This window comes from Triticum urartu, chromosome 7A (assembly GCF_056163025.1).
Source record: "Triticum urartu cultivar PI428250 chromosome 7A, HENAU_Tu73, whole genome shotgun sequence".
Lineage (NCBI taxonomy): Eukaryota > Viridiplantae > Streptophyta > Magnoliopsida > Poales > Poaceae > Triticum > Triticum urartu.
The window spans coordinates 720678653-720688983 of record NC_141879.1 but is presented as its reverse complement, the minus strand read 5'-3'; the positions used below and the strand labels follow the sequence as shown (position 1 = coordinate 720688983).

Sequence of the window (10331 nt, the reverse complement as noted above, 5' to 3'; positions counted from 1 at the left end):
ACCAAAATGAAGGAACCATCACTGGATCATAGCTCGGGTGATCTCCCCAAAGAACCTGCCAGGTATTGGAGAACCTGACGTCCATAGCAGCCATGTAGCGATGGACGTGCTCGTCCTCCTCCCTGACACAGCGACGTACCACCTCCAGCGGGGCCGGCTCCCTCCGCACCGAAAATGGCCCACGCGAACGCCACCAAAGGAGATGAGGGTCGACGACGGGACCCGGGGCCGGGTTCCTCACCAAGCGTCGCGCCCCTGAAGGTAGCACCTCCCAGTGCCAGCCCGGCGGAGCCCAGTCCCGGACATGGGTCCTCTGAAGCAGGACGTCATCGCGAACGGGTCGACGGCGAGGATGCGGGCCGGGCATCGTCGACAACAAATACTATATGCCGCAAAAGTAAAGTAACATTTTTTAAATGATGGATTGTGATATCATATATGCAAATTCTAAATTTTATAACTAAAAATATAAGAAACAGAGAAAAAACATCGATCATCGTCTAAAAATTTGAAATTAATCTAATTCATCTAGCTAAAACTAACATTTCCAAAATTTCTAACATTTCTATAACATTTGTATAAAAAACAAAAAAAACCTTTGACATTATATATATTATAACTAACATTTCTATATACTATTTGACATTAATCTAATCTAATTAATTAATTCATCTAAAACTTTGTATGAAAAACAGAAAAACAGAAAAAACTAAAAACTAGAAACAGAAAAATTGTGTGTGTGTGCGCGTGTAGTGTGTGTGTGTGTGTGCGCGCGCGCGCGTGTGTGTGCGCTACGGCCGGCGTCGGCGCACGGTGGCTTTGATCGATTGGAGGGAGCAGAGGGGCCGGGGGAGGGGCTCACAGCGCGCGCGGGCGAGGTCGAGGCGACGGCAATGGCGAGGCGAGGTCGCGATCCAAGGCGACGGCGGCGAGGCGAGGGGACGGCGACGGGCCGGTGCGGCGGCCGGGACAGGCCAGCGACGGGGTCGCCGCGGAGTCGACGGGGACGATGCGACGAGGACGGGGGCATCGCGGAGTCGACGGGGACGACGCGACAGGGGCGGCGACGGCGCGGGACAGGGCGACGGCAGAGAGAAGTGGGAGATGAGAAACTGAAATTTTTCGAAGTGTTTTCTTATATAGGGGACACCTTTAGTACCGGTTGGAGCCACCAACCGGTACTAAAGGTCTGTTTTGGCCAGGCGAAGCGGCGGGAACCGCACCCCCTTTAGTACCGGGTCGTGGCACCAACCGGTACTAAAGCCCCCCCCCCCTAGTACCGGTTGGAGCCACGACCCGGTACTAAAGGGTGTGCGCTGCTAGGCGAGGGGCGCCGAAGTTTAGTCCCATCTCGCTAGCCGAGGGGCACTCGCACCTGCTTATAAGCCCCACCGTCGCTGCTGTCTCGAGCTCCTCTCTTAAGCAGGCCTTCTGGGCCTACCTCTGCTGCGATGCCCTGTTGGGCCTACTGGGCTAGCGGGTCTGCATCCTGGCCCAACTAGAATTTGGGTTTCTAGTCGTATGTAGGCCTTTAGGTCAAATTCTTCCCCCATGTGCTCATCCCACACACGTACACCTGTTCCATTCCACAGTTGTAAGAGTTCTTCAACTAATGGCCTTAGGTACACATCAGTGTCGTTGTCGGGTTGCTTAGGGCCTTGGATGAGCACTGACATCATAATGAACTTCCGCTTCATGCACAACCAAGGAGGAAGGCTATACAAACATAGAGTCACAGGCCAGGTGCTATGGTTGCTGCTCTGCTCCCCAAAAGGATTAATGCCATCTGCGCTTAGACCAAACCATACGTTCCTTGCGTCATCTGCAAACTCCTTCTCATACTTTCTTTCGATTTTTCTCCACTGCGACCCGTCAGCGGGTACTCTCAACTTTCCGTCTTTCTTACGGTCTTCTCTGTGCCATCGCATCGCCTTGGCATGCTCTTTGTTTTGGAACAAACGTTTCAACCGTGGTATTATAGGAGCATACCACATCACCTTGGCAGGAATCTTCTTCCTGGGGCGCTCGCCCTCGACATCACCAGGGTCATCGTGGCTGATCTTATAGCGCAATGCATCGCATACTGGGCAAGCGTTTAAATCCTCGTACTCACCGCGGTAGAGGATGCAATCATTAGGGCATGCATGTATCTTCTGCACCTCTAACCCTAGAGGGCAGACAGCCTTCTTTGCTTCGTACGTACTCTCGGGCAATTCGTTGTCCTTTGGAAGCATATTCTTTACCATTACCAGCAACTTTCCAAATCCCTTGTCAGATACACCATTCTCTGCCTTCCATTGTAGCAATTCCAGTGTGGTGCTCAGCTTTTTCTTGTCACCTACGCAATTCGGGTACAACATTTTTTTGTGATCCTCTAACATGCGCTGCAACTTCTTCTTCTCCAAATCACTTGCGCAGTTTCTCTTTGCATCGGCAATGGCCCGACCTAGATCATCAACGGGCTCATCCGATGCCTCTTCTTCAGCTTCTTCCCGCATTGCCGGCTCAGCTTCTTCCCGCATTACCGGCTCAGCATCTTCCCTCATTGTTGTATCATCGTATTCAGGGAACCCATGGCCAGGATAGTTGTCGTCGTCCTCTTCTTCTTCATTGTCTTCCATCATAACCCCTCTTTCTCCATATGTGGTCCAAACATTATAGTGGGGCATGAAACCGGACTCAAACAGGTGGACGTGAATGGTTCTTGACGTAGAGTAATTGCGACCATTCTTACAGCCGGCACATGGACATGGCATAAAACCATCCGCCCGCTTGTTTGCCTCAGCCGCAAGCAGAAAAGTACGCACGCCATTAATGAACTCGGGAGAGCATCGGTCATCGTACATCCATTGCCGGCTCATCTTCAATACACAACACCGAAACACCAAATTAATACAATACATAAAGTTCATACATAAAGATCATACAGCACTTAAATGCAACAAACAAATAACTCTCTAGCTAAAGAATTTAAATGCAACAACAAATGCGATCAAGATCGCAACTAAGGTAACAATTGATCCAACAGCATAATGATACCAAGCCTCACTATGAATGGCATATTTTCTAATATTTCTAATCTTCAAGCGCATTTTCTCCATCTTAATCTTGTGATCATCGACGACATCGGCAACATGCAACTCCAATTCCATCTTCTCCCCCTCAATTCTTTTCAATTTTTCCTTCAAATCCTCGTTTTCTCTTTCAACTAAATTTAACCTCTCGACAATAGGGTCGGTTGGAATTTCCGGTTCAACTACCTCCTACATACAAATATCTATGTCAACTTGATGGGCATAATTTGTCATAGACACGAAATGCAATGAATAGTTTGAAAAGAGAATATACCACATCCGAATCATAACTCCACTACTAGGTAAAGGGCTATAGATGGAAATGACACTAATGGCGCACCAGACATGTGGTGCGCCATTAGTATATACTAATGGCGCACCATGTGTTGGTGCACCATTAGTGTCCAAATACTAATGGCGCACCACATCTACGGTGCGCCATATGTAAAAAAAATTAATTTTTTCAAAACTACTAATGGCGCACCGTGGGAGCGGTGCACCATTACTAGTTTCCAAAACTACTAATGGCGCACCGTGGGAGTGGTGCGCCATTACTAGCTGTGCACCGTGGGAGTGGTGCGCCATTACTAGTAATGGCGCACCACTCCCACGGTGCGCCATTAGTAACTTGGCCCAAACATTCGCCCGAATGCACCCCCCCCCCCCCCCCCCCGTGGACCCGCCTTTTCAGTTTCAAAAAAAAAGAAAATGATAGAAATGTCAAAAAAATAAAAGAAAATAAGATTCTCATGTGATATGTGGTCTAGTTGTTAGCAAAATTTACAAACATGAATTTTCGACTTTTTTGCAAAATCTCTTGAGAATTTGTAAAAATGGGCATAACTTTTGCGTACGAACTCGGATGAAAAAGTTTTTTATATGAAAAATCATCTATTCGGGAAGTTACATTCAAATTTAACGGGGGGAACCCCGTTAAACATTTTCAAAATCCCCAAAAACCTAACAGAAAAAAAGTTACGGGGCTTCTAAGATCCAGAGGCAAAAAAATTCAAAAAATTTCAAACTTACTAGTGGCGCACCGTATGCTAGGTGCGCCACTAGTAACAGAAAAAAATTGGTTTTGAAAAAAATTGAATTATTTTTCAAAATATGATACGTAATATGATCAGGAAGTTTGAAATACTTTTTCAAAATTTCATCATACTCATGAACATGAACAAAGTTCTAGACATCAGCAAGGTTTAATAGGATTGATATGATAGATATATCAACAAGTGTCTGTGAAGTGAGGTGGTGCTGGGGTTGGATAGAACTATGAAGTTAAGCATGCTTGGGCTGAAGTAGTGTGAGGATGGGTGACCTTTCGGGAAGTTTGACCACAGAGTGTGATTTGACCTGAGATTAAGCATATTGACTCGAGATTAAGCCATAGTTACCCGAGATTAAGAAAAAAAATAAATAAATTTGAAATTTTTAAAAAAAATGAAAAAAAATTGAATTTTAGAAAAAATGAAGTTTTTTTGAATTTTTTTAGAAAAATGAAAAAATGAATTTTCAAAAAAATGAAAAAAAAATTGAATTTCTTTAAAAAAAGGAAAAAAATTTGAAAAAAATTATTACTAATGGCGCACTTCTATGTGGTGCGCCATTACTAAGTCAGATAGTAATGGCGCACCTCTAGGCATACTAATGGTGCACTACTGGTGCGCCATTAGTATGTGGTATACTAATGGCGCACCAGTGGTGCGCCATTAGTAAAAAACTAGTAGAGTGCCCGTGCGTTGCCACGGGCTCTTGAAATAGTTTATCAGAGTTACATGTTAAAATCCACACATACAAACAATATAACACAAACTGAAGTCCATTATTACAATGTAACAAGCTGAGTGATGTTACAACTTAACATCTATTACAAAAATATTAATATCTAGATGATGCGCTTAAGAAAATCTTTCACAATATCAGGAAAGTTTCCTCTAGCTTCATTCCCGCCATGTTTTAGCAAGTATAATAAAAATTGCTGCCTCAATTCATACCCATCCTGCAGAAAAAATAAATGTAGTTAGTATGAAAAATGCACGGAGAAGGTCTTAAAACATGTAACCCACAATACTCACCGCGCAAACCGGCTTGACCAATTCTTTACCGTTCCACCAGAGCATAAAATGAAAAACAAAATAGCCAGACACATTCCTGGAAAACTTTCAATTAATATTATAAATAATATAATGATACAAAAAGTAAATATTCTTATTATGAATTCATTACCCGTCTATACTCGTTGGAACACCGGCCGGAAATAAACGATGCCATTTAGATATATCAGAATTCCACCCAGGCAGCTTTATTTCGAGTGCTTCTTTGAAATCCCTTGAAAAACTTTTTAATTTCAGTGAATGCCTCAAGTTTTTATCCTCTGACAATTGTGATGATTGAATAGGATCCATAATATGTAGACGACGTGCCTCTTTGTCGATGATGTACAGGATGTATCGACCGATGGATGCATAGGGAAGATAAATCTACAAGTGGAGCTATTAGAAACAAAACAAACCATGATAACAATGGTCAAAATATTTTATTTACCTTATTGCAAGATGAGATGTCGGTGTGCATCCCAGGCCAGCTATCAAATAATGTTGCCAACGTCTGGATAGTTTCCTTCTCACCAAACTTCTGACCTCGTGTTGACTCTAGCATCATGGACTAAGTAGAAGAAGAAAAATATTGTTTCAACATGTTGATACTAATGGCACCTAGAATGAAGAGTTATGGTAACTTACACAAAATCGAAGATCCATGTAGTGTATAGGAGGGTCTGTGAACAATACTCCCTCGTCACATGCCAGCATAAGCACGGCGGTGTTGAAGCAATCATTGTCCATGGGCTGCCCCATGTTAAGTATGCACTGAAGTTTCTTAAGACTTAAGCTCATTGGATCGGGTGTGGAGCTCCGGACCCACACCTCCCTGTAATTTGGATGGTAAGAAGAACAATAATATACATCCGCACATTAAATATTGATACATGGTACTTACTCCAAACATCCAGCATCATAGATCGACATGATGTAGCTGCAGAGGCCCGCAAGTATTTCGCGTTGGTCCATGGGAATGGTAGTGATTGGGGCGGGACGTTTCTCTTCGACAACGTCAGATGGATTATACAGGATCTCAAGATCAGAATTATCATGGAGCAGACAAGTTTCTTCGCTAAGAGGTTGATGGTACACGGGACATCCTTTTAACTTATTAAGCTCTGAATCGAGCAAAATAATTGCTAATTTTTGTCGAAAATGTTTCATATCCTCCTACAAAAAAAAATTTGAAAAAAATTTATAAGATATTTTGATAAAACATCATGAGATAATGTATAAAACCAAAATACCTGCGTAAACTGGTCTGATAGTCCATGTGGTGTCCAGTATTCCATATAATTTAGCATAAACAATCCACATGATACGCTATAATATTATAAAATAATGCTTTAGAATATCACACAGATGAATCTAAAAACAAAGTATTGAAACAAGTACTTACCCATCGGTTTGTATTGCCTCCTGAATTTGCTCTACAACAGTCCATTTTGTAACATTGAGATCAGGCCACTTATGACCGTTGATAAATTCCAGACTATGCTCTGCAAGTTTCAGCCATTTCTCGAGCCATAATAACTTTTATGTATATACGAGAAATGTTAAGGATAAAGTCAAACAAAATAAATGCTAAGATGAGAAAAGAAATAGATAGTTACCGTAGTAGCAAGGTCATTGCGTTTGACATTCTCACCAAGTGAGTCCAATACTTGGATCTCTCGTTTTTTGGCGTTGGCAACTGCTAGATACCAATGGTAGCCCGGCATGTTAATCGGAATGAACAACTGGTGTAAATAAGATACAAGTCACGGTCAGAATTAGATATAGTTATTAATAAATCATTAAACATATGAACTAAATAAAAACAATCCATAATTATATGCATGGATTACGAGACAAAAACTAACCATATCTTGTTGTAGATAACTATTAACATGACGCACAATGCGACGATATTTTGATGGGTCTATGTCTCTTTCCCCGTCTTCTTTTATCTGGCCAGATACAAACATGCTAACAATGTGTACCTTTTCACCCGCTCTGTTTTGTAGATGGTCGTGAGCAAGCATGCAATATATGTAAGCATTTATCACCTGTAAACAACATTTAGATTATATTTACATTTTATGATATTAAATATTGTTCATATTATTAATTTTAAAGTTTGTGCAATTGGTCTTACACCGTCATGTAAGAACATATCATCTTTCATAAGGCATTCCAAATCATCGATTGATAATAAGGCATCTCCAATGTCCACAAACTGGGTATTCTTGGGGGCAGCCTTGATTGATTCAATGACTGTAATATCCCTAGGCGTACAAACATAGTCTGTCGAATATGTAAATAAATGAGCCAATTTAGCAATCAAACTGAGCAAAAAAAGTTGAATACAGAAGGCAATATCATCACAAAATTAAGATTAATAGCAATATTAAAAAATACCTTGTGGGATAACATGTAAATTAGCATCCTTTTTTGGTTTGTTATGAGATATAACCTCTTCAACATTTTTATGTTGTGAATTTTCGTCCCCCTTCAGCAACATTGCATATGAACCCTCAATGGATACTTTCCGTGCATCTCCAAAGTCCATATCCATGTCTCCTATATTCTGAAAAAAATAAAAATATAAAAATAATCCTTTCGTGTTTTCATGTATAATATACATACAGAACCCATCACTTTGTATCTACGATGAAATATATATGATGAAATATAAATGATGTTTTCTACTGCATAATATAAACATATATAGTATCTGAAAAAATATTAGTGAAAATAACACACTATTTGCTCTATAGAAAACATAATTGACATTACATAATTTAAATAATTGTACTAACACAAAATTAGGGAAAAAAAGAAACTGTGATGTTCATATATAATGAGTAGTCATATGAAAATTATTTAAATTATTTATATAGGCCATGGAAATTTGTCTACCTCAAGAAAAAAAACATGCACCCAAGGTAGATTTCATAATTATAATTATTTATAATTAGTAGATTTATTTATACATCAACCAAGTTTTGTTGAGGTACCCTTAATATGTGAAAGGTAAATATAAAAAATATTTATTTTTATGAACAATATTTAACAAATATATATACTTTTATTGTTTCTGCGAGGTATGTATACTTTTAAAAACGTACACATGCGAGTATAGCATTTATTTCGTCGAGCAAAATTTGCACACAAGACCCAAATTAGCTACACAGCACGGCCGAACCTGCACCCAAACTTAGCCCCATAATAAAATAACTATAAAATTAATTACCTTATCCACATTATATTTTTTCTGAGGTATTACATTATAACACGACAAGTGGGCCGGCACTTACCGGCCAGGAAGGCATGGTGGCCTCCACGGCCTAGGTTGCCTAATGGGCCGGCTCGACGGCCCACCTGGCACGCTGGCGTCTGGGCCCAAACCCTAACCCGACTCACTCACCACACTGGGCCCAAACCATAACCCCACTCACTGGCAACCCTAGGCTTATCCCCTCCCCCCGCCGCATCCAAAACTCCCCACTCACTCACCACACTCCCCTCCACTCACTGATTTCCTCTCGCCGTCTCCCCTTCCCCGCCGCGTGCGTCAACGAGCATGGCGCTCGCGCGGCTCCACCCGCCGACCGCCGGATCCCATGCGGCGGCAAATCTCCGGGCGGCCTCACCGGCCCTCTCCACCCCCACCAGCAGCTCGGCCCTCTCCCCTCCCCCGCCGTATGGCCGCGCGCCTCCTCGCCGCCCGCCCGCCGCGCCCTCGCTCCCTCCCCATACCCGCGCGCGCAGCGATCCCGCGATCGGGGGAGCCGGCTCCGTCCCGCCCGCCGGCGACCAGGTCAGTCGCCGCCCTCTCCTGCCCCGCCTGTCCACCCGCCGGACCGGGCCTCTCCGCCCCAGCGCCGCTCCCAGTCGCCGGCTTCGATCGGTTGGCGGGTCGCGTATGGTCTCGCCCGCCCGCTCGCGCTTGCGTGCACTGCTTTGCTTGCTCGTCTCCTCGATTGCCGATTGCTTCTTCTCCGCGCGCTCTCCCCACCCTCATGCTAAGAGCGGGGCGGGAGGGTTCGGGCGCCATTGCTCTGCTCCCGTGACCGCCACACACGGTAGATGGACTGCACTACTGCTAATTCCCATCGACAACTCTGGTGCGCGCGTCAGTTGCTCACTCCACTGACCACTTCAATTACCTGCTTACTGCGTGGTCGCGCCTGTAATACGTACTGAATTTTGTTTCTTTGTTCGCAGGCAGCGGAAGGGGCTTTGAGATCTCCAAGTTGGAGGAGAGGAATTGTCCTCTGATGCTGCAGCCAAGGGAAATGACACCAGGTGATTTGTTCTTTGTCATGGATTTTGTATTTTTTACTGGGAGTCGATCACTTGTGTGTTTGAAGAATTGAGTACACGCGGATTGGTAGGATTGAAAGAGATTGCACTGAGCAAATATAAATGATGTTTTCTACTACATAATATAATCATATATAGTAATGAAAAAATAGTAGTGAAAACAACACACTAATTTCTCTATAGAAAACATAATTGACATTACATAATTTAAATAATTGTACTAACACAAAATTAGGGGAAAACAAGAAACTTTGATGTTCATATATAATGAGTAGCACATTTTAGTACCATGATCCATTCTGTGTTCTCTGTTTACAATGTACTATCAAATGTCATGTGTATTTTCCCTGCTTGCTACTGGCTTTGGAGGAAAACTTAGTTCCGTCGTTTTTAAATGTAAATTATCTGCCATGATTAAGCAAGCCAAGCTGAAGTTTTGCCTTTGTTGGGACTTCTGAAACAGAGAACAAACAGTACTACAAATTTGAAATGGTGTTCTTTTCTTGCAAATGCACAGCAAACTTTCAGGGACCTGCCGATGGTTTGTTGAACAGCAAATTTTTAGGAGTTCTGCCTGATTTTCTTACCATGGTTAAGAAAATAACATGCTGGCAATGATTTGTGAGTAAAGCATGTTCCAATTCCTCTTGGATTGGCGCGTCGTTTTAGTATTTTTTATAAACATCGTTTATCCATATCAAGTATGCTTAATCTTGGTATATTCCCATTTTTTCATTTTCACAAATCACTCTTTCTATATTGTTCACAGGATTCTGAAGATGCTAGGAGAATTGTTGACGAAGAACGAACTAATGCACGCATGGAGATTGAAAATGCTAGAGCTGCT

The 10331-nt window shown here is 42.6% G+C and overlaps 1 protein-coding gene across 1 annotated transcript; it reads right to left on the bottom strand.

Annotated features, from left to right (window-relative positions):
- Window positions 1-4962: 4962 nt before the first annotated feature.
- Window positions 4963-7733, bottom strand: LOC147962209 (uncharacterized). Its single transcript, XM_087534090.1, has 12 exons — window positions 7577-7733; window positions 7314-7462; window positions 7039-7224; window positions 6790-6915; window positions 6576-6709; window positions 6424-6499; window positions 6075-6346; window positions 5819-6005; window positions 5622-5741; window positions 5304-5557; window positions 5153-5228; window positions 4963-5076 (listed from the first exon to the last, which is right to left on the bottom strand). The coding sequence occupies exons 1-12, from the start codon at window positions 7731-7733 to the stop codon at window positions 4963-4965; spliced, it is 1851 nt and encodes a 616-aa protein (XP_087390216.1).
- Window positions 7734-10331: the final 2598 nt, after the last annotated feature.

Bases quoted from the DNA above. Each gene is read 5' to 3' on its own strand.
- LOC147962209 (XM_087534090.1), bottom strand. From the start codon at position 7,733: ATGGATATGGACTTTGGAGATGCACGGAAAGTATCCATTGAGGGTTCA. The intron at 6,006-6,074 runs GTAAGTACCATG...TCCAAATTACAG, and splicing joins TATGATGCTGGATGTTTGGA to GGAGGTGTGGGTCCGGAGCT. The intron at 5,742-5,818 runs GTAAGTTACCAT...TCTTCTACTTAG, and splicing joins ACATGGATCTTCGATTTTGT to TCCATGATGCTAGAGTCAAC.